Here is a 23,823-nt window from a genome sequence, read left to right as displayed (position 1 = left end):
TAGGATTCATTTCAGCTAGCTTTAAACACATATAGTTAAGACATTTATAACAAGTTACGTGGAGCCATCCTCATCTCTCTTTATAACCCACAGATACCATTTCTAGGGTCACTGATCTGGACTAATGCAGAAATCTGTAATGTAGAGCTCCATTCAAGTAACGAAGAATGGGTGGGAACAGTTTCTGGGCATTTGTTCCACCCTAAAGCAGACATCTAAAACAGGTCAAATGAATCACTGCCTAGAAGGACCTATTTTTCTTCCTTGGATAAAAACAAGGATAAACTAGTTCTGTCTTGCAGTTCTCTACATTTGGTCAGACCAATCCATCCTTTTATTCCCAGGGACTTAGTTCCCTATCCTTAATAACAGAAATAGTTTCCAACACAGTAAGAATATTACAAAGATAAATACAGACATTTGGACAGTAAGATACTATACTGAGATTTAAGTATATAAGTAAACAAAGAAAATCTATCTTCATGATAGTGCTGTGACACTAAAAGGCTAACGACGGCAGATTGCTATAGGGTTGTCAAACTAAATATACATACAGTTGATGACACGTAGAGATGAAGTAAACGTCTATCTCAAAAAAGTTAATGAAAGTCAGGGGCAGTAAACGAAAAAGAAACGTACAAGTCATCATTACAAGCATGTTTTATGACAGGTTCATCTCTTTTTTAACTAAATAAAATGCAAACTCTGTTTCTTCAAGAATTTCTATATGTAACACCAAGGTTGTGGGTTCAATCCCTGTTCGGTCCCCATGTGTTGCCTGATTTAGTTCAGAGGCGTCCCTGTCCACGGCAGGGAGGTTGGATTAAATGATTTCTAAGGTCCCTTCCAGCCTAGGTCATTCTATGTTTCTATGAATCTATGTATTAATTTATTTAATAAATACAAATAGCACTATATGCCACAAGCTACAACTTATACTTAATGTGTAAACTTCTAGAAGGTTGAGAAATTTATAGATTGTGTTGATGATACTGTTTGTATTTATTTATTTATTTAAGAGTATCTTGATTTTCACTAAGGTCCAATTTGAAGGGGTATTTTTTGAAAGTTTGGCTATTTTTTAATACTTAATTAGCATCATGGTCACTATTATAAAAGAAAAGGAATATCAGGTAAAACACTTGAGTTGCCTTGAGAACAAAGCTAGGTCAAATACATTTTTCCCAACAGTTAAAAGAAAAGAAAGACAAAAAGAAAAGAAGCTCCTAGAACTTCACTTTGGGACCTGTGCCTTGAAGAGGGCTGAGAGGTGGTTTTGTGAATGAACAACTAAATCTGACTATGAAAGTAATTTCTTGGTTTCCCTCACATGAAACTAGATTGCTTGTCATTTTGCACCACATATGATGAACAGCACGCTTACTTATGATGTAGTAATCTGCAGTCCCAGCTCAGCAGGGAAATCTGGCATAGTTTTTTGCAAACGTCTTTCAAAGAATTCTTAAACAAATATAAACAGTCTTTCTGACCTTTTTCAGAGGCTCCTTTCTTTTGATTTCTTTAAAGTTTTAAACTCCTTCTACATTTAGCAGAGGAGTAAATGTCCCCAGCTTCCCCATTCTCAACCCAAGAATTGCAAAGAACCAGCTGACTTCAACCTTACTGGACATATCCAGAGCAGGACACCTCTCAGCCCTCATCCCTTGAAAAAAGATAATAAAGATGTGTAGGAGATATCAAGAAAAAATAATGTAGCCTTGAGATGTCAGGGTCAAACCCCAAAATCTCTGAAGAGCTCACTGGTATAAAACACAGTTCCACACTCCTACAAATAAAGGCTAATGTCTGTTTGTGCCAAAGCCTCTGAGAAAAATGCTACTGAGCTCCAGCAATACAGATGTATCCCACAGGAAGATATCTTCTGCAATTTCTGTTTTATGTGGGAGTGGACAAGATATCAAACTTGACAGCAGAGGTTATTGTCTGTATTTTAATAATTCTCTTAGATGAAAGTGGTAGAAAGAAAGCAGACTGAAACAAAAATCTTATGGAACTCCTGTATGTTGGTAAGAAATACTGTATGTCAAGATGTGGGGTAAGAAAGAACTGGGAAATGTGACAGTCTAGAGCAACTAGAAGGGAAGTTGAAAAAAGGCTAAACAAATAAACTGTGAACGGAGGGAAGAAATTGTGAATACAGACAGTGGAAGGATCCCAAGTATGAGGTAAAAATAATAAAAAACCCCAAACCACTGGCACAAAGTTAAAGCCAGGGACAACTGAGTCAATGACAAGAGACCAAGAAGTCCAGGTCAAGTATGTCGAGGGACAGAAAAAGAACCGGAAGCCAGATAATAAAAGAAGTTAGAGAATAAAAAAAAAATACAACTTAGATGTGCAAGTAGTCTGGAACTGGTTTTAGGGTGGGAGGGAGATTGACTGGCACAGGAACAGACATGAGACAGAACCACTTATTCAGAGGTTAATCATGTGCTGTAGTTCACACATAGATGATTTAGATTAGATAGATGATTTAGATTTAGGCAAACAGGAGCTTAAGAGTTCTGGAAAGAAAAGCTAGTGGCAAAATAGATTCCTGAAAAGTAATGGTCTCTGAAAGAAAGAAATGGGCCCAAAAAGAACATTTTGAATATCCTGGCCAGAGGATTAATCTTGCAAGTGGGAAAGATCCCGGAGACCAGATTGATGCATGGAGACTAACACCAGCACACGTCACTCATGGGCTTTGGCCAGTAACACCCTAGACTGGTAACTGAGCAGCGGCAAAGCACAAACTGATACGATTTTTTGCCTGACTTTCCTGAACTGACAGTCATCTCCATGTCGGAAGAGGACGCTGAGACCTAACAAACATAACTCTTGGTGGGAGAGTAAGTGTGTGAGATAATCAAGTTGGTAAAAGCTCTGAAATCATTGAATCTTAAAGAAGCCCCAGTATTTAGATCCACTACAAGTTGTCATTTACTTTGCCTCACCTGTGACAGATAGCAACAGCATCTGCCCTCAAGAAAACAAAAACAATAAAAACCCACACAAGCTCAAGACAGAACAAGAGCAAAAATAATCCAAAACAAACAAAAAAGAGTTTTTATAGTTACCTTTTTTTTCTGTGCTTTCCCAGGCTTTAGTGAATCCAAATTAAGCTGTGCGTGAATATGTTTCATGTTTTCTGTACAGCTGTCTATCAGGTCAACTGGAAGACAAAAAAATAACAACCTTTAGGAGTTCATTCACAATCAAAAATATTTTATGAAACATAAAGTATCTTGCTTGCAATCATTTTGATTACTGTTACCCTCCGGAACTGAGATTTGAGGATTCAGATGTACAAATTCTGTGAGTTCATAAAATATTGTTATCTTCTTGATATAAGGAAGAAACTAAAAATCTCTCGGATGGAGTACATCGCATTGATCTCAAGAAGTGAGAACACACTTGCAACAGAGTCCTTGTGAGAGGAACACCCAAAGGAAGGACTGAAAAGATAGAAAGAGGAAGAGGATTTGGGAAGAAAAGCTCTTCAGGATATCTTCAAGGATGCTGCCAAGAGGTTAGGGCATGCATTTTTCTTAGCCAGCTCTTCCTTAACAGCAGCAGATTTGCTGCATCTGAGATGAGACAAAGGAAAGCAAACAGCGCAAAACATTGAGTTAGGCTCTCTCTTTGGGACTTAAGAGTCTTTAATTTATTACAAGATCACAGAGTGACTACATCGGTCGACAAAGGAAGAACTACTGATGGCATATCTATCTGGACTTTCAAGGCCTTCCAAATGGTCCACCACAGTATCCTTCTCTCTAAACTGGAAGGATATGGATTTGATGGGTGGACAGCCCTGTGATGAGGAAATGACATCGTGACATCCAACGATGTCCACATCCAGAGGGTAGCGGTCAACGGTTCAATATCCAGATGAAGATCAGTGATGAGTGGTGACGCTGAATCATAGAATTGTATCAGCTGGAACAGACCTAAAAGATCCTCCAGTCCAGCCTTTGTCCCAGCCCTATCAACCTACTAAACAATTCCCCTCAACGCAACATCACCCATCTCTTAATGTCACCTCCAGGGACAGTGACTCAACCACCTCACTGGGCAGCCTGTTCCAATGCCTGACAATCCTTTCAGGATAGAAATTCTTCTACCAAAGCCGAGTACAGGGGCATGATCACGTCCCTGCTCCTGCTGACAACACCATTCCTGATACAGGCCAGGATGCCGTTGGCCTTCTTGGCCACCTGAGCACACTGCTGGCTCATGTTCAGCTGGCCATTTATTAACACCCCCAGGTCCCTCTCTCCCTGCCCCCCCCCCAGCCACTCCTCCCCAAGCCTGCAGCGCTGCTGGGGGTTGTTGTGGCTGAAGTGCAGGACCCAGAATTTGGCCTTATTGAAACTCATGATGTTGGCCTTGGCCCAGCGATCCGGTCTGTCCAAATCTCTCTGAAGAGCCTCTCTGCCCTCAAGCAGACCAACACTTCCTCCCAACGTGGTGTCATCTGCAAACTTACTGAGGGTGCACTCCATCCCCTCGTTCAAATCATTGATGAAGATGTTAAACAGGAGCGGCCCCAGTAGTGAGCCCTGGGTGACGCCACTCGTGACCATCTGCCAGCTGGATTTAACTTCATTGACCATGACTCTTTGGACTCGGCCATCCAACCAGTTTTTCACCCAGCGAAGCACATGCCTTTCCAAATCGAGAGCAGTCAGTTTCTCTAGGAGAATGCTGTGGGCAACAGTGTCAAATGCCTTGCTAAAGTCAAGGATGAGCCCATATTGGAACCAAGCTGAGGGGCTTGGTCAATACACCTTGATGAGCTGAAGAAGTGGGCCCACATAAATCTCGTGAGGTTCAACAAAGCCAAGTGCAAGGTCCTGCATATAGGTCAGAGCAATCCCAAGCACAAAAACAGGCTGGGTCATGAGTGGATTGAGAGCAGCCCGGCAGAGCAGGACTTAGAGGTTCTGGCAGATGAAAAGCTGGACATGAGCTGTCAATGTGACCTCATGGCCCAGAAAGTCGATTGCATTCTGGGCTCCATCAAAAGAAGTGTGACCAGCAGATCAAGAAAGCTGATCCTCTCCCTCTTCCACTCTCACGAGACCCCACCGGGAGTCCTATGCTCTGTTCTGGGGACTCTAACATAAGAAAGCCTTGGACCTGTTGGTGTGGGTCCAGAGGAGGGGCATGAAGATGATCAGGGGGCTGGAGCACCTCTCCTGTGAGGACAGGCTGGGAGAGTTGGGACTGTTCAACATGAAGAAGAGAAGGCTCCAGGGAGACCTTATGGCAGCCTTCCAGTATTTAAAGGAAAGACAGTGCCAAACTTTTTAGCAGGGCCTGTTGAGATAGGACAAAGGAGAATGGTTTTAAACTAAAAGAGGGTAGATTTAAACTAGACATTGGAAGAAAGCGTTTTTTACTTCTGTTTTACTACTGTAAAACCCAAGATCTTGCATCGCAAGGGGAGAAGGCCTTACTTAAACTGTAAAATGGGAATGCAGACACAAAGCGGCAGGGAAGAACAAAGCTGAGAAAAAGAAGTCTTTTCTTGTCTAGGTACAGCCAGAAGTGAGAACACAGAGTACCCTTTCACCTACACAGCTGCACTGGCACAGTATGAAAGAAGAACTGGAAGATACCGCCAGTGCAAAATCTCCAGTTTCGAATGGATGAATATGCCACTAGCAATAAAAACTCACAGGTCTCTTCACACTCTAACACTGAGCTGTGATTTCACCACAAATTTTCAGACTGGCTACAGCATAACATTTCTTATGTAGCTGAAAACTTTAATAATTAATAATCTTTCTCTGTAAAAATCTGTTTTAAATGCCACTGAAAACTAGGTCTCTTGTTTTGACAAAAAAACATTATGACTTAAAAAAATATGTAAAACACTTGCAAGCCTTTGATGCATAAATCATTTAACATACATTTTTAAATGCTCACCTTCCAAAGCACATTTCTGGGCATTTTTACTGACAGCTAACAGAGACAGCAGTGCATTTGTAGCAACCTCTTTCAGCACATCCTTTGAAGATTTTCTTTCACAGACCTAAAAATAATGCAATTTCATTATTGAAATGAAAAAATGATCATATTAAAAGCAGTATTCATATCTATAAATATGTTGTCATAGTCTAGATTTTCACTTGGTTGATCCATCACTATATTTCTATTCAGGGTTCTCCCTATATTCATGTTTATAGTCTGTCTGCTTTTAAGTGTTTTATTCTTTTTTCTAATTAAAATGTTAAAAAAACCCAAGCAAACAACAACAAAAGAAACAAACAAACACTGAGTCAACTCCTCTGACTCTTTTCTTAACATTCTACCTTCCTAAAGCCTGGATTCCCAGGCCTAACATACCAGACCTTTCCTAATACTCAGGCTTGCTGCCGCAGACAACTCACTGACATGCCTTTAGTGCAATCTCAATTTTCTTCAACACAGTGAAGAAAAGACATTAAATATCAGTGAAATTCTTTACAATAAAAATATCATTGAAGCAGATTTTTTTTAGATGCTCCTGCAACTAGAAAAAAATAGTGGATTGTCTTATTTTTGTGAGGCGTTTGTGAGCATTATCATATTTCTAATATAAATATAATTGCTGCGCTTTCAAAGGAATATTTATTTGGAGTCATACAACAAGATAATTGAAAGATGAGGAGCTGTCTGTGCTTTATATATTATCCCCTAGAGAATTTTGTCCATCTCGCAATTCCCTAAATATCATTTCAATACTGACACCCATTATAACAGAAAACGGCATGCACTGTAATCAGAATATAGTAAAATAAGAACTGTTGCTGAATCACAGTAGAAAGAAAAACATTTTTTAAAGTTAGCCATAGGACTGTATAGATTTTTACACCTCTACATACATCGCATATGTCATATTTTATTTGCTTTAGTCCTCTAGGTAGTAATTGCCTAAAAAAGAAAAATCAAATTTTAATATGCAATAAAATATCAATGTATGCTCTAGGGTTACCATTTATTAAAGTGTTCACACTGAAAAGGTCCGTCTAGATTAATAAATTAGTAACTTGAAGAAAATAAAACAAACAACCCCCTCACCTCACTGATAAGGAAAACTGACACAAAATTAAAGTACCAATGCATGGGCTGGGTTCTGCATTTATAGCCAACAAAAAGTTTCCCATTTAGACTACAACTGGTTGTGTTAGACACCATGTGAAATCTCAAAGCTATTACCAAAACAAGAATGTTCTAAGTAAATTAACTATTTCTCTGTACTGAGAGGTGGTAGTTTCTTTTCAGATTAAAGGATGTAGACGTTTCAGTAGTTAAAAATATAAAAAGCTGGAAGTTTGAACTTGATGCTCATTTATGCAAATCATAAAACAAAATGTTGAGTTCATTCTATCCTGCATAGCCTAAAACTTAGATTTTGTGATTTTTCCACTCAAAGGCTTTTGCTCTGTTAGCTGCTTTTATTTTTTTATAGTACTTAGGAAAATTTTAGTAATAAAAAACATATTTTCCTGCCAATCTCGTGGGTATTTTCCTTTAATTAATTATTATGTATCTGATTAGAACAGATTATTTAATTAAGGTGAGTTGTTCTAGATTTATACCTTATTTAAAACTTTTAATTTCATCTTAATATTTTCTAAACTTTATCTGAAAAAACTAGCAACATTCCATGCTCCTTTATGCATTTTCTCCTTACTCTGTAATTGCACTTTATAACAAAAAAAGAAAATGTCTGTCATTCATAGGGAACACTTACATAATTAATAACTAATTCATGACTAACCACCAGCTGAATAGAAAAAAAACTGTATGGAAATTTATGGTGCCTTATGCCAGTAGATTCTATAGATTTGGACTACTGGTATTAAAGTAGTAAAAGAAGAACAGACACTATTAATTCCTTCTGGAAATTATGAAGTGTTATAAATTTAAGACGTCCTATGCTGTCTGGGGCTTTATAATGCATGAAAAGGGAACAGCTACTATGATCATCCCAAAAAGGATGACAGAATTAGAAAAGAAACAGCTTCAAGTTTTTACAGCAAAGTACATGTATTTATTTACTCATTACCCCAGTGGTCATTGAGAGGCAGTTGAAAGAGCAGCAGCTGGAAGAGAAGTAATCTACTACAATAAACCCACAACCAAAAACAAACAAAAAAAGCAAAACCAAAACAGCCAAAATATTTAAATATGTTCTTTCTTCAAGAGAAGCGTTCAAGTAAATAATTGACTAAGAAGGAAAGGCTGAGAGAGAGAATTTTCAAACAATCACCTTCATTATTCATCCTAATTACATCAAATCTGTACAACAGATACGCACTGGCAAACACTAACTCAGGACCTGGTCTGCAGGTGTGAGTATTAGAAGATCAGGTCCTAAATTTGCACACATTATTGCATACAACTAATTCAGTAAAGACATTGCTTACTTTGAAAGGTTTTGGTGCTTTCATGTACAATAAACTTTAAGATCAAGGTAGTCCCAAGCATAAATCCAGGCTTAGATTTGAGTGCAGCCTGGCAGAGTGGATTGAGAGCAGCCCTACAGAGAAGGACGTAGGGGTTCTGATGGATGAAAAACTGGACGCAGGCTTGTGTGCTCATGAACGCCAATCTCATTCTGGGCTACACCAAAAGAAGTGTGACGAGAGGTCAAGGGAGGTGATTCTCCCTCTCTTCTGCTCTCGGGAGACCCCACCTGAAGTGCTGTTCCCAGCTCTAGGGGCTCCCAGCAAGGACCTGTTGGAGCCAGTCCAGAGGATGGCCAGGAAGATGATCAGGGGGCTCGCACACGTCCCCTAAGAGAACAAGCTGAGAGAGTTCAAGTTGTTCGGCCTGGAGAAGTAAAGGCTTCAGGGAGATCTTACAGCAGCTTTCCAGTACTTAAAAAGGGTCTTATAAGAAAGATGGGGAGCAACTTTTTAGCAGGGTCTCATGTGACAGGAACTAAAACAGGGTAAATTTGGACTAGATATAAGGAAGAAATTTTTTACAATGTGGCTGGTGAAGCACTGGATCAGTTTGGCCAGAGAAGCTCCCTGGAAGTGTCCAGGGCCAGGCTGGATGGGGCTTGGAGCAACCTGGTCGAGTGGGAGGTGTCCCTGCGCCTGGCAGGGAGGTTGGAACCAGATCACCTTTAAGGTCCTTCCAACCAAAGTTTTAGGCACACATATAAGCATTAAACACAAAACCCCTAACAGAATATTTAGCAAGTTATGGGTTTTCAGTGAAGTGCCCCTGTTTTGCTGTCAGAGTCTCTGAAAATCATGTCCTCACAGGACCTGTATGTGCTGAAATCGTCTGACATTAGTTGCCAGAGAGCTAGGGAATTCTAGGTTTAGTGGCCTATACAGTGTTACCGATAGAGATCCTCTTAGGACATTTCTCCTCCGTAAAAGACACCAGGTTCTCAGTGGAGAAAATACGATGCCCCAATAAACGCTACAGAGCCACAGTGCTATAACACAGCAGCAAAAGAACACAAGCTACATTATATTCTATGAAACATGCATCTTTCAGACAAACACTACATTTCTAAGCCCTACTATTGTTACAGTGACAAATCACATATAATTTAAAGAAGGACAATGAGTACAGAGATGAAGGAATTAATTTGTGAGAGGAAATAAATTAGACATGAATCTCATATATAACTTTTCTTATTACTAAGTAATGGAAGATATTTTAACAGTCTGTAAATAAGTGAAAGGTGGAAACATAAAGGAGATAAAAGAATTACTTAGAACAGTATATAAAAGTATAAATAAGAATAACTATATTACATTAAGAAAGTTAGAATATTCAGAATAAGTGTCTAGAAATAAACACCTTGTCACCAATACATATTAGGTCAAGCAACAAATTGTTGAAACAATTAGTGAAAGTTGGTCACCTAGCCAATCTGAAACTAGCTTGGAAAATACATTAATATATGCTCCTTAAGTGCAGCAACATTAATCTTAGATTATCAGGGGGTGAACTAAAAGGTTCAATGATTCATTTTGGTTCATAGTTTTTACAAAGGCAGCTGTTAAGAACAACAAATGTTGTCACGTACAATGAGCATAACTAGGTCTCAAATTTCAAAAATCTCATTACATGTTTGGAAGAGCAGAAAATAAAAAAGTGTTATCAGTATTTGGCCAAACATATTACATCTATGTATCATCTTCTCTATGTAAGATTTCGTACCACGCTGCTGCAGCATAATTGCTTTGCAAGGCACTTCTAAGAGAAGTTGCTTATTTGCAATTGTTCCAGCTTATTACCTGAATTTAAAAAATTAGTGTAATAGATGTCTCAAATTAAGAATGTCTTGATTTATAATTGGCAACCATTGATTTTTCATTAGGTAACTAAGCTGTTTTGTTAACAAAAGACAAAAATGCAAAAACATATCCTGCAAGCACATTGTCAGATTTTAAATACCTGAATTATTAATGCAGTAAGCTGAGTTACTGATGCCTGGCACCCTTCAACATGATCCAGAAGAAAGCTAATAGTTGGATTCTGACATATACTCTCTTTATCTTGGAGCCGTCTTCTTCCTTCCTCATTCAAAAGGACAGAGAGGAACTGTAAACTAGCCATATATAAAGCAGGATGCGTGGCTGACAGGTGAATACAATCACAAATGGTTTCTGAAAGGTAAAACAGAAGAATAAAAATTTAATTTAATTCTGAATAAAGCTTAAGTGCTTTGGAAATCAGAAAGCCTTTTCAAAGAAAGTGTGTGAGCAGTTACACCTGTGCACTGCACAAGGATTTCTACAAATTCTACGCAATTGATAAGTCTTCAAAAAACTAGAAAAGTTTGAATTTTATAGCTTTGAATGACTTAATTGTTGTGAATCAATTTGACTGTAAAATAAATAAAAGCAATTTCTGTTTGCTAAATTACTCAACTGTCATTACAACAATTTTTCTGAAGTTTCCTTATTTTATTCAACAGCTTTCTGTGCAATTGGACTCAGATTCACAAGATGACTTAACATGCACCCAGCTGAAATCACAAACTTAAAAGGACTATGCTCGTTCATGACAGAAATCTTGGTGACTTAGACTACTTACCCTGTCTAGCCAAGTAACTAATGAAAGAATAATTAAAAAGCAAACAAAAACCTGCACAATAATCTTGAATTCCTATATCTCTTACCTCCCCTCAAACTTTTGACTTTTGTATTCCTTTTATGTAAGATATAGAAAAAAAACCCCACATATAAGGAAAAAAATGAAGTACTAATGGATCATTTCACTACCTACAGGTGCTGTATTTAGTTAAGCTTTACAACTAGAATCACTAACCCATACATTCAGACAAAATTTGTGAACTCATCTGGCAGTTCAGAGGTTAGTCTGATAACAAAGAAAGAGTTACAAAAATCTAGTTAAGGGAAAAGTCGGTGAAGCTCTGCACACATTAGATTTTCATTCTGGATATGCCACTGGTAATATGAATGCCCCTTTTTCCCTATTTGTTTATTTATTACTTGCTAGGTTAAAATCCATCCAGGAGTAGTTATTACCAATTATTGCTGTACAATGATTTGCAAGGGCTGCCGTCACAGATGGAAAACATATTTGGCCACTCTTCCACAACAATGTAGCTAGAAGGTTGAAAAAGTCTACCCATGTTTCATGAAGTTCTGATGTTACCTCGGTATCTGCAAAGATAATACAGAAGAAAATCAAACCACTTAGAGATGTGCACAAATCTGGGTAGCTAAGCCTGACAAGAGTCAATTTAAATGAAGGTGGTGCGCAAATGAAGATCTGCCTCTGCCTAGGTGTACTGGAAACAAGGTACTTCATTACCTAACTCGTCTTTGGAGCGAATGGTGAGAATCTTGAAGGTATTTCCCAAGAGAGGTTCCAACAGTTCATCCTGAATTACAAGCTGAGAGTCCACCAACAAACATGATTTCAGAAGCCTTGACACAGATGATAAGTACCGAAGTAGTAATAACACCTGTTAAACAGTTTTTAGAAGATAGGAAATCAAGATATATATTTGTACATCCCACATTACCTCAACTGGTTTATAACATTTTGAATTGATATACAACACTTACAAAGAATAATACGATATAAATTGAAAATTTTTCCTCTAATTTTTGCTCTAGAAAATGAAACAAAACTCCTAGTCTGGAAACACATCCTTGAAATCCATTTTCTAGCGACAAAGAATAAAGTTCCTTGTGAGAAAGTCACAACTCTCATTAAATGTACAGCATCATATCCTCTAGAAGTACACAAGGAAAACCATAAAAAGTGGTTGAAGAATTTGTGTGTTCTTCCTGAAAACAGAAGCTCAATTTGAAGCTTTAGGAAAAAAAACAATTCCTGACATATTTTATTTATTGATTCTCACAAGATTTCTGCAGAAACACATTTTCTTAACAACCCAGTTACCTTTCTTCAAAGTAAATCTGAATGCAGTGCAACAGAAGCTTTAAAATGATGCTATGCCATGAACATAGTATGTTTTATACATTATATATACAACATAGTTAAATTTGATGCAAGAGTAGTTGGCAGTAACCTTATATACTTCACACACATCAAAATTATTTGAGAACTATCTAAGTGTGGGACTGGAGACAAGGCAAAGCAGTCAGCTTTATTGCAGAAAATAAATAAGAAATGTGTCAGTTATTGTAGCTGGCTCATACTTCAATACTATACAAACAAATTCTATAATATGATTTCTGTAACTGCTAAACTCAGTTTATATTTTTAAAACAGAAATGAGTTTCAGTTTAATGGTTCTAGGTATAGTTCTAACACAGAAATTAATTGTTCAGTGTTGAATATACCATGGCTTATTTTCTCCTATTCCATGTCAAAAGCACAGAGATTCACATGAATGTAGCCTATAGCAGTGTGTCTGGACTATGTTAATGAATATAGAATATGCAAACATAATTAATTTTTTTTAAAATATAGAAAGTAACAAACGCTTCTCTAACCTGAGCTTTTACATGTTCTGTATGACATGTATGACCCAATGGAGTTTTCAGTTCCAAGATACATCTCTCAACCAGATTAGCACTTACAAGACTAAAATAAAATAAAGTTGGTTAGAAATATACTTAAATATTCTACTAACTTAACATCAGTAGAAGACAACAGAGTAAAAATAAATTCTGTAGAACTTGCTTAAAATAGCAGGGTTTAGCTCTAAGTTTAGTCCAATGGCAACTATAGCAGCAGTAAGGTGTTTCGAAACAGGCTAACAAGTACCAGCGGCTGTTACTGCGCTGCTAAAAAAAATGTTTGGTTGTATTTGATTATTATTTTCTTTCCTGTAGAAAAATAAACAGCTCTGCAACAATATAAACTGTATTCAGACAAGGGGTGGGTTTTTTCATTAATGGCAGTATGAAAAGCAACTACAAAAGCTCTTGAAAACCTTAAAAAAAACCACCTGAACTAATTTTCATGCTTCACTTCAGGACTTCCAAACACTTCCCTCAGATGAAAGAATATGTTACAATGCAAATGGAAACATGGAATACAATCTGAAGATAATTTTGAAGCGTTTTCTCCGTTAAAAAAGAGACAAAGCACTAGAGTCTATCATCCAATACTTTTCCAAATCTGGCAAGCATTATTTACTCTCTTTTAGTGTGACAGCCCGTGGCTCATCCTCAAAATATTGCTTACAATTCAAAGAAGAAAATCAAAATAAACTGAAATGATCTGGAATTTTAAACACTTGACTATATCATGCATTGTTCTATCAAAGAAAAAAAATAAAAATAAAAAATTACCCCTCAAAAAAGGATGACTAAATGGCCATCTAGGCAAAAACCTAAAACGTTACGAGAGGAACACAGTAGTCCTGTGTAAGACAGACACCACAAATGGAACCACCAATATGACGACCTTTTCTGTGAAAAAAACAATCTAAATTCTTCTTTTTTGTTGTCTGTATTTTTTTTAAAGGCATTTTTTAACACTTCAGAAAGAAAAAGTAATCAATATATTTAACAGTTTTGGTAAGAGATACAAGTAGATTTCATTTCAAACTTTTCACCACTACTGCTACACTTTGTTTGTAGTTCAGCAGTTATTGATCTCGTACCTGCTGAGAGCTGTTAGCAAATGCGCTTGCTGAAGAGCAATTCCAGTATCTTCTGGTGTGACAACCAACAGATTGTGCAGAAGACTGCAAGCAGCTGACAAAAGGGCAGGTGTGACTGCAGCACGCTGCTTAGACAGAGTGGCAGACACAGGATAACCATGTTGACTTGGAGATTCTGTTGTGGTTGTATCGCTTTGACCTAGAATGCATTTAATAATAAAAAAAAAAAAAGTTTAATTAGAGCAGCTATATAAATCAAATTGCTTCTTATTTTTCATAAAATATCCAAGTTTCCTCTACATTTAAAACAGTATACCCTGCAACAAGAAAAAAAAAACCAAAATACAAACACAAAACACCTAACAAACATGAAATCAGATACAGGAAGAGTGTTATTTAAAATAGTTCTGAAATAAAATGTTCCTTCCACAAGGCACTAGTAATTGTTAAAGACAAATGGTCAATTTTAAAAGATATACATTTTCATTTCTCTCTTTAAAAGAGTACTACTTTATATTTGTAGATTACATTTATCTACATACATAACTTTTTTATTGTTTTACATTATGCACATTTTTCTCTTACTATATATAAAAGGAATTATATATACATCTGTGCGTTTGCATGTATGCATATGACAGTTTTACCAAAGTTGAATCTTTTGAAGCGGTGACTGGTTTACAGGAATAGAATCCAAGTCCTGAGTTACTTTCAAGCAGTACCAACCATTTTTACTTACTTCTGTCAAATAAAACTCACTCTATTTAATTGTAAAGGAAGTGGTTTATGTTTATCTTCCAAAACAACCACTAGAAGCACCAGTGGTGATTGCTTCAGCATTATACAACCGTTACTTGCATGTACAAGTACTGGAATATAGGCAAGCTAACATTAAGAACTTCTTTACTGAAAGGGTTGTCAGTCACTGGAACAGGCTGCCCAGGGAGGTAGCTAAGTCACCATCCCTGGAGGTGTTTAAGAGACAAGGGACATGGTTTAGTGGCTGACTTAGTAGGGCTCGGTCAATGCTTGGACTCAGTGATCTTAAAGGTCTTTTCCAACCAAAACTATTCTATAACTCTCTGATCATATTCATTACTATGTACACGAGCTTAATATTTGCCTTACCTTGTGCCATAAGCCGATCAGCAACAATTTCAGGAATAAAACTGGTCGAATTTGTTGGGGCTGTTGCCTGAAGCCCAGTAACACTCCTCAGGGATGGTGATGCAGATCGAATCTAGAAAGACATAATAAAGAAACTAGTTGGTTCCAACTTTTATAGAGCAGACTTCTGGTTAAATTTGCTTGAAGAGGCAGTAGGGGGAAACACCATCAACCCAGCAAAACCAACAAATCCACAAAACCAAAACTATGTAAGAATTACTGTTCAAAACCAATTTGACTAATTTTTGCTCACTATCTGTGTACACATCATTTATAAACACACAAAAGTTGAAATTACTGAAAGATGTGCAATATGAACAGCTTGAAACATTCCAGTTAAAAACTGATCAATGCCCACGTTACTGGAAATTCCTTTTCCTCTTTATCCTTCTTTTTCATCCATATAATTGACTCAATATATGTTTGGACTAAGATAGAAAGGCATTACTGAAGCATTTAAACTCAAATTTTTCATGGACTATTTGGTCTACTGAGAACATCAGCACTTGTCCATTTTTACCAGGACACGTCAAGATAAAAATATCACAAGTGCATTAGTCATCAGCCAGAGCTGAAGTTCCCAGAGTCTTTCCAACTCTGGGTATTTCTCTTAACCTTAGTCCTGTCATCCCTATAAATGTTCATTTCACGGTGAAGATAAGAGATATTTACAGGACAGCAGATAATTTTACTGTCATACTGCCGTGCTCCTTCTACCAGTTCTACATTATTTATCATATTAATTTTGCATGCTTTCAAAAGTTCTTAATGCTCTTGCTACTGTGTTTAAAACCACAACCTTGAGATCCGAAGAACTAGAGTCTCCAGCTTAATAATATGCTTTTGAAACACAAGACATGTGAACTGTTTCGGAGAATGGCATAAGCATCTCCCATGTCAGGTCTCTTTTCACTCTTTGTTTTTGTTTTCTAGCTGGACACTTCACATCAGATAAAATTTTCTTTCTGGAGAAGGACTTTTACAAGAGTGTCCAGCAATAGGACAAGGGGAAATGAATTTAAATTGAAGGAGAATAGGTTTAGACTGGATCTTAGGAAGAAATTCTTCAGTACCAGGGTGGCAAGACTCAGGATTAGATTGCCAGAGAGGCTGTGGATGCCCCCTCCCTGGAGATGTTCAAGGCCAGGTTGGACGAGGCCTTGAGCAACCTGGTCTAGTTAAGGGCATCCCTGTCCATGGCAGGGAGGTTGGATTAGGTCATCTCTAAGGTCCCTTCCAACCTAAGACATTCCATGATTCTACGATTTTCCAAAGAGTCTCACTATTTGGTGTAAAGAATCCAATGAAATCTCGAGACAGTTTCAGCTTGAAGAAGGATGCTATTAGACTCTTCCCCACAGTGAGCTTTCCTATGGAAGACTGAAATATTTAAAAGTTTTCCCTTTTAAAGTTTTATTCTAATATCACCTGGAATATTGTTTTAGCTACGGAATAGTCAAAAGTCACTTAATGACAACAAAGGTAGAGGCAACAAAATCACAGAGTACTCTCTTCCTAGCTATGGTATCCTTGTAGTTAGGTCACTGCTTTCCAGGTTCGGCCTTGATTTATTGAGCAGCATTCTGAGCTACACAAATTCTCTATTTAGTCTTTTCTCATTCCCTCGAAGGTTTAACTCCACCTTGCATTGCCTATTAATTCCAAATATTGTTAGGCTTCTATCAGCACATCTCTACGTGAGTCCAGAGTCCTCGCATGCTACCTCCATGCTGCAAATCCCTTCTCTCTCCTCTTTTCTTCCGGTCTCCCACTACCATCCATCCTACACTCTTCAATCTTTCTCCTCAAGCGTGCTCAGTTTTTCCTCAAAAAACCCAGAAGGTTATTGTAACACAGCAGACAAGCTACAATAAGATCTGGGACACGTGTCTGAAATCCAGAATTCACATATAGCTTGGGTCACATAAATTCTAAGACATGCTTGTCTAAACAATTTTTTTCTAGCAAAATGCAGTACCAAATTGTACCAATCAATTGAAATTCAATTTCTGGTTAGATTATACAAATAAAACCCATATTGCCTAATCAAAATAAATTACCTGAAGTTCAAGGCTTGCTGATTTGAATAATTATTTAAACCCATTATTTACATCAGAGTAAATCAATCCAGCTTGACACATTGTAAATTCTGCATTTATTCAGCTCCAAACCTCAATTTTAGGGATTCTAGTAATTTTAAAAAAAAAATTATAACCTTTTCTTAAAAAGTACAAATGCAAAACACACTTTCTAACAGTCCATACGGTGGTTCTGCAACAAGTAAAGCCCTAAAGAAATTATTACGATGCTGAAAATAATCTTAAAGATATTATTATGAATTTATAGAAGCTTTCACATATTATTGACTAATATTTTCTACATCACTCAATTCTTTCTCCATCTTCTAAAACTGTCTAAACATTGTGAGCAAAGAAATAAAAATAAAGTCTTAAATATGTTAAACAGCAAACAAACAAACCTAAACAATAAAAGCTTTATCTGTTTAGAAAAAAAATACCAGCTTCCTGCACTGATGGAACATTTTTTGGTAATTGATTCACAGAGGAACATGGGTTAAACCCAGAATTTTTTTGCTGTCTTAACAGAAAGAGCACAGTATCACAATGACGCTGTTTCCACAGTGCTCTGCTTTTCAGGAAAGAAAAGAAAGACCGCTTTCATAAATGATCTTTGATAAAGATGAACTGGGGTCTGAGACATTGTATGTGCTAAGGGCTATTTACTACTGCCACCATATTCTTTCTGGGAGCAAGGAAGCATTCTGCTGCTCCAGAGTGAAACACCAGACTCTGGACAGGTGTTAAATTGGAGATAAGAAAGGGTTGTGTGTGGGGAGATGGCGACTGCAGGTTAGAACTAATACAAAAGAATACAAAAACTGTCTGAGTGGAAACACAGGAGAAATGTGCGGGTTTTGTCATTTATCTACTAGGAATGAATAAAAGGTCTTTTCTTAACCTCTAGTATAAAAATCCGTCTGGCATTCCTTTAAGAGGCTTGCAGTGATTAATTCTATTCAGTTCTCTTCTCAAAGGTTTAAATCACTTAAACGTATAGCACTCTGGTAATTATGGTTCCAGAAAAGAAAGCACATATTTTTATAAAATAGCAAGAAGATTTCATAGGAAAGAATGGCCATGACTCAAAGCTATCTGGGAAATATCTGTACATCTTAAACCTACACCATTTTTAGGTCAAGTTTTTAAATAACTGCTAAGCAGTCCTGGACACAGAACAGCCCTACTGTATTTCTGCTGCATGAAGCAAGTATCTCCATGCTGACTAAATACAAAACAACACACTAGTTAAAACAAGAACAGATTTGTTCTCTGTAACGAAACCCCAAGTTAATGTTTAAACTATGAATTCTATGAAAAATAGAATTTTAATGTTGTCATAATTGGACTTTTTGTGATATCTACATTCCAGTTTACAGAAAAATAAAGGTAAATTTGACAAAAATCTGTAATCCACTGAAATCTTAAAGACGTTTAAATCTTAAATACACTCTGCTGTTGTCTTTTACATGACCTTGTATCATTGATTTAATCCCTACATCGCTATTCCTTGCTCTATCAAATGGGCAAAATTGTATTTATGGCCTCTGCATGACCTCTGACAGACTATTTTATAGACTAAAGAAAAAAAAATCTGTTATTCATATATTTGCTCTTTAATTTTCTCAATTTTACTTTCTGCAAATTTAGGGGAAAATTTGGGTATGGGAAAAAAGAAAAAAGATGAAGCCAAAAACTAATTTAGATACTGTTTTCACTGAAGGTTAAATGAACCCTGCGTGAAATTAGCCTTTGATAGCAGATAGCTCAATTAAAGTATTGATTATGTGAAATCTGAAAACAGGGAAAACTAATAGTATCTTTTTCGTTTTGTCAAAACTGTTTTTTAAAAAAAAAGAATAAATCCAGCAGACCTTTTCTCCTCACAGAAAAGAAATTCACATATTTCAGTAAAAAGACATTATTTTTGTGTCTGTAAAGATTTTCAAGATGTGGCTTACTGAAGAAAAAACTAAAACAGTTTCAACTTCTAGACTGACAGTCATGAAATGAATGGATAGGTACATATTCAGAAGTGTTTTTTTAAAAAAAATAAAAACATAAGAGAAGAGCTTCTGATACAAACAATTCTACTTGGCTTGATTGCTGATAACTCTCAGTTATTTGTGGCTGTTGTCATTAAACCCATACCATACACAAGGAAAACATTTTTACGTTCAGTTAAGACCTGCATACTAGCTTTCATCTGTGATGGGTAAAGCGTGCCATCTAGTGGGCTTGGAATAAATACATCTTCCTGGAATGTAGAAAATTTAGAGACTTCTGCAAACTTTCTGTAATGACTTAATAAATATATTCCTTTTCTCATACATCAAAACTGAAAGCTTTGTACCAAACTGTAGGAACATAACATTTGAAGTTATATCAGAGCGTGTTGCAAATGCCTGATTTCAGGACAAGTCTGAGTTTTTAAAAGTATTTCCAAATTTCACACTTAACAAACAAGACACTTAACAGTCACTAGCTGCCCTCTGGAACAGAGTTTGCATTTAGCCTCAGTTCCCTACCTTCATCTTTCTTCTCCGAATTAATATTGTCTTTGGAAAATCAGATCACTGTTTCCTGCCTTCTAGCTCAGAAACTTATCATCCGTCATGTCAGCACTGGTATTTTTTTAAAGTAAGAAACTTCATTAATAAACCCAAGAGTTTACAGCTACTAAAAATGTCCATGAAGGACAAATGGAAATTAAGGAGGAGAAGAAAACAGAACAAAAAACTTGAATAAAATTCTCTTACAAAAGATCTAAGGGCATAATCTTAGCAAATACGATGTCTACAACACCTGGCAGACTGATACAAACGAGTGTATCTTAGTACGCTCCTGGGCTTTCTACTTCAGTTAGTTGTCCATTTGTTAAATTAAATTGTAGAGTTATGCCTTTATGTTAAATTATGATGCTACTTTAAAAATATAATAATCTGATCTAGGAGATTCCAAATTATGTTTTCCTCTTTTCTTTTAAGCTACTTAAGTGGAAAGAAATTTTATGTAATGAATTCTTCAACTCTTTATGAGAACTCAAGCACAATTTTAAGCAGATGAGACACTCAGCTCTCATAAAAATTGCTAAAATTTAACTTTTCCCTCAAGAAACAGGAAAAAAAAACAAGATGAAATTTGTTCAACTTTTATGGCGCTCCATTTATTCAGTAAAAAGCAATTTGGAAATAACTGCTTTCAAACAACATGAGATTCTTATGGAAATATTTTTTTAAGCACTATTCATGTTAGTACCTACCTCCTGATTTGCATGTACTATCATACATTTTAGTTTCAGATACTCAAATTCAAACATTTGTGTTTAAAATAACCCTAAAGCTTTTTTGGATGTTTTGTTTTAGATGAACAAAAAATCAAATTCAATAATAAAATTTCCAGTAAAGAGAAATTTTAGCTTAAAATTAGAGTTTGATATTTTGGTGGATTTTTTAAAAATATTTGAGATAACATTAACAGTACTAGACAGTAATACATTTATAGTACATTGAAAACAGTAGAGAAAATTTTAGTCAATAAAATAAGATAGTATCTTGTTCTTTATTGTTATAACAGCACATATGTTTAACAAAAAAGAAACTTCCAAGCTGTGATATTATGGCTTCAATATTACATTATAAGGTTACTCATGAATCAAAAATTTTTGAGGAAAATATAAAATTATAAAAATGGATTTCAGTGCAACATGTCACAGTTATGCTCCAGTCTTGGAAAAAAGATTATTTTTATCAGGTAACTAAGGAATGTTAGGAAGCTTTATTCCTCAGCCTGATCTGATATTGCAAATCTATTCTGGAACTGAAAGAACATAATTCAGTTTTTCTTTCTATGCACTTCCTGCCTTAAAAGACAGCGTAAGTTTACAGAATTTCATTGCAGTAATCATCCTAGCCAGAAACAAACTTCTCAAGCAGCCACTTGCCTTGTTATATTTTTCACACTTCAGGTCTTGAAAACACTTGTGCCACACAAGCATTTTCAGAATTCAGAGTTTATTGTGACACAGAACATAATTTTAACCCAATGTACTTGTGAGGTTTAGATTGATCCAGTTCTGTACGTGTGTACTGTAAATACAGGTTCACTTTGAAAGGAGAGTTTGGATAAAAGCAGCAGAAGTGACAACTGTAGATAGAGATGACTGCATTTTGTCAATAAAGCCAATTACAAAGTACTATCTAGAGAATATTTTTTGCTGTGAGAAGCTACATTATTCAGCACTGTCTTAGGCATTTAGCTAGTCATGGTAAGCTTTTTTTTTTTTGCTTAGGTAAATAACTCTTAAAGGGTTTTTTGGCATATTAAAGCGACTTCAGAGTAAATTTCACTTTGGTTTCAGCTTTCTTATTTTCAGTTTTATTTTGTGTTTTGTTGGCGTTTTAAGCATTTGTAAAAGTGCTAAATTTCTTCAAAGCGTTTCATAAACAATATATTTAAACTAAGCAGATTGCAAGTTACCATAGTTTCGGATGTTGACTGAGAATGTGAAGATTGACTTTGACTAGATGGAGCCTTCCAAAGATTGAGAGAATCATCAAAATCTGTTGGAATAAAAAGAACAAAAATTTAAAGTGAACAGAAGAGCTTTTTTTCATTACTGCAAGACCAGCAGAGAGCATAACAAGCTTTTCAAAGGACTGCTTCAGTGAAACAGAAAAGTAGCCAAGCACAGATACCCTTCTGGAGATCTGAGAATATAAATTTTCACAACTGTATCTATGAATTCTTATCCAGCAAATCCTTTGAACATATTCCTTGAATAGTTCAGATTTAGTTTTATTTAAAAGTAATGGTACAAAAGCACTGAAGATACTAGCGTGTCACAGCACAAACATAATGAACAATGTCCTTGTCTTCAAAACGTTCAAACCGATATTTTCAGAGAAGCAGTTTAAAGAGTAGCAATATTCATAAATATAATGAAAGAAGAATTACCTTGTAAATCTGTTTCAGAATAAAACGTGACAAAATTTTATAGCACAAACCTGTCAATAATAGGCTTTGAGGCTTTCACACATTTAGAAAACAACAAAGAATAAAGCACTGGGTTACACAGATTATGAGTACAAAATCCACATGGGTAGAAGTCCTATACATAGCTTAGTTAATTACTCAACTGTGCTAATTAATTTTATTTTTAACATAACTTTGTGGATGAGGGGATTTTTATTCCTGAAAAAAGTGAGGAAAATACATTTGGGGAAAAAAAAACAGTAAAAATGTTTACAGGAGGATAAACCAAAGCAAGATCTTAATAGATGAAAAAGATTAAAATAGACAGATGAAAATAGATTAAAAGCAGAAAAAGGTCATTAGAGATAAATAACACAATTCTGAACCTACGAAGGGCTTACAAGCCTTTCAAGCACTATAGCTTTTGAGATGGAGCAAACATTGTCCTGTCCTCCCTTTTTCAGAAACAAAAATTTTATTTCTTGTTCCTAAAATATAATAATTCTTTCCCCTTATTTCAAGGCTCCTGTGAGAAACAGCTTTTTGGCTTTGTTTTTCAATAACCCAATAAAACATAATCTCAACTGAAAAGTTCTACAATCTTGGAGTTCAAGTTGCTCTTAGATACAATATTGATCAGCTAACAGAACTATCACAGGCACAAATAAGAGGATGATGGAAGGAGTGAAACGTGTTGGATTAAAAAAAAAATTACACTTATAGATAGTTAAATAAAGCAGCCACAGAAGAAACTGAGGATTTTTATGCCGGAATTTTGCATACTGCTGAGGTACTTCTCTGATAACTCAGTGAGTTAACCAAGAATACTACTTTTCCTTCGGTCTGTCATAAAGTCATAACTTGGTACAGGAAATAACATTTCCTCTTCTGTTTATGCTTCTGTAACATAAGTTTAACAGAAGTAGAACTATAAGAACTGTTTAAATCTGTAGTCTTAGAAAATGTAAATACAGAAACTTAAGCACACAAAAAAGAAAGAAACCAAAAAGGATGAACTTATTAATTTTTTACTAATTGAGCTCTCTGAAGAATTTCCTAGTTTTCTAAATTTAAAATCATAATACACCTTTGGACAAGAATGTGAGTTCCCACAATGTATCATAGTAAAACTTAGAAATATTTTTCAGAAAATGATTAATCAGTGTAAAAGTTCTGAAATACTCCAAGGGTATAGAGCGCAAGAAAAAAAAAAAAGTCAAACCAATCCAAGTATTAAATTTGATCAGTCTATGAATTTTATCAGAATCTCTTAAAATGCAGCTAACTTCAGCATATGTCCTGGTTTTAGCTAAAAAACCCATTCTCTTTAGTGATTTTTACTTTCCAGTTCAGTTTCCTCTAAAGGGCTGCACTTTCTGAAGTTCGCAGCATGTTTTTGCAGACAGTGTGTGCTACTGGCAGTGATAACACCTGATGTTTGCAGTTACTGCCTGGGACTTGCTGATACTTATTTCTACAGTGACCAAGGCCACGGCTGGCTCTTGTGTGCCACGCTGGGGGTGC

General features: G+C 36.1%; 1 protein-coding gene across 1 annotated transcript in view; it reads right to left on the bottom strand.

Moving 5' to 3' along the window:
* Positions 1 to 23,823, bottom strand: part of RTTN (rotatin) — a gene marked incomplete at its 5' end in the record, with an annotated part of 78,598 nt that overhangs the window by 8,503 nt on the left and 46,272 nt on the right. Inside the window, 9 exons of the mRNA XM_009867785.1 lie at positions 3,081 to 3,175; positions 5,938 to 6,043; positions 10,423 to 10,634; positions 11,520 to 11,657; positions 11,809 to 11,962; positions 12,963 to 13,053; positions 14,081 to 14,279; positions 15,209 to 15,320; positions 21,805 to 21,887. Coding sequence (XP_009866087.1) covers positions 3,081 to 3,175; positions 5,938 to 6,043; positions 10,423 to 10,634; positions 11,520 to 11,657; positions 11,809 to 11,962; positions 12,963 to 13,053; positions 14,081 to 14,279; positions 15,209 to 15,320; positions 21,805 to 21,887 — 1,190 coding nt within the window. The remainder of the gene's footprint in view (positions 1 to 3,080; positions 3,176 to 5,937; positions 6,044 to 10,422; positions 10,635 to 11,519; positions 11,658 to 11,808; positions 11,963 to 12,962; positions 13,054 to 14,080; positions 14,280 to 15,208; positions 15,321 to 21,804; positions 21,888 to 23,823) is intronic.

Source organism: Apaloderma vittatum, unplaced genomic scaffold, assembly GCF_000703405.1.
Source record: "Apaloderma vittatum isolate BGI_N311 unplaced genomic scaffold, ASM70340v1 scaffold14, whole genome shotgun sequence".
NCBI lineage: Eukaryota > Metazoa > Chordata > Aves > Trogoniformes > Trogonidae > Apaloderma > Apaloderma vittatum.
Note: the sequence above shows the minus strand (reverse complement) of the source record. Positions and strands in the feature narration are given on the sequence as shown.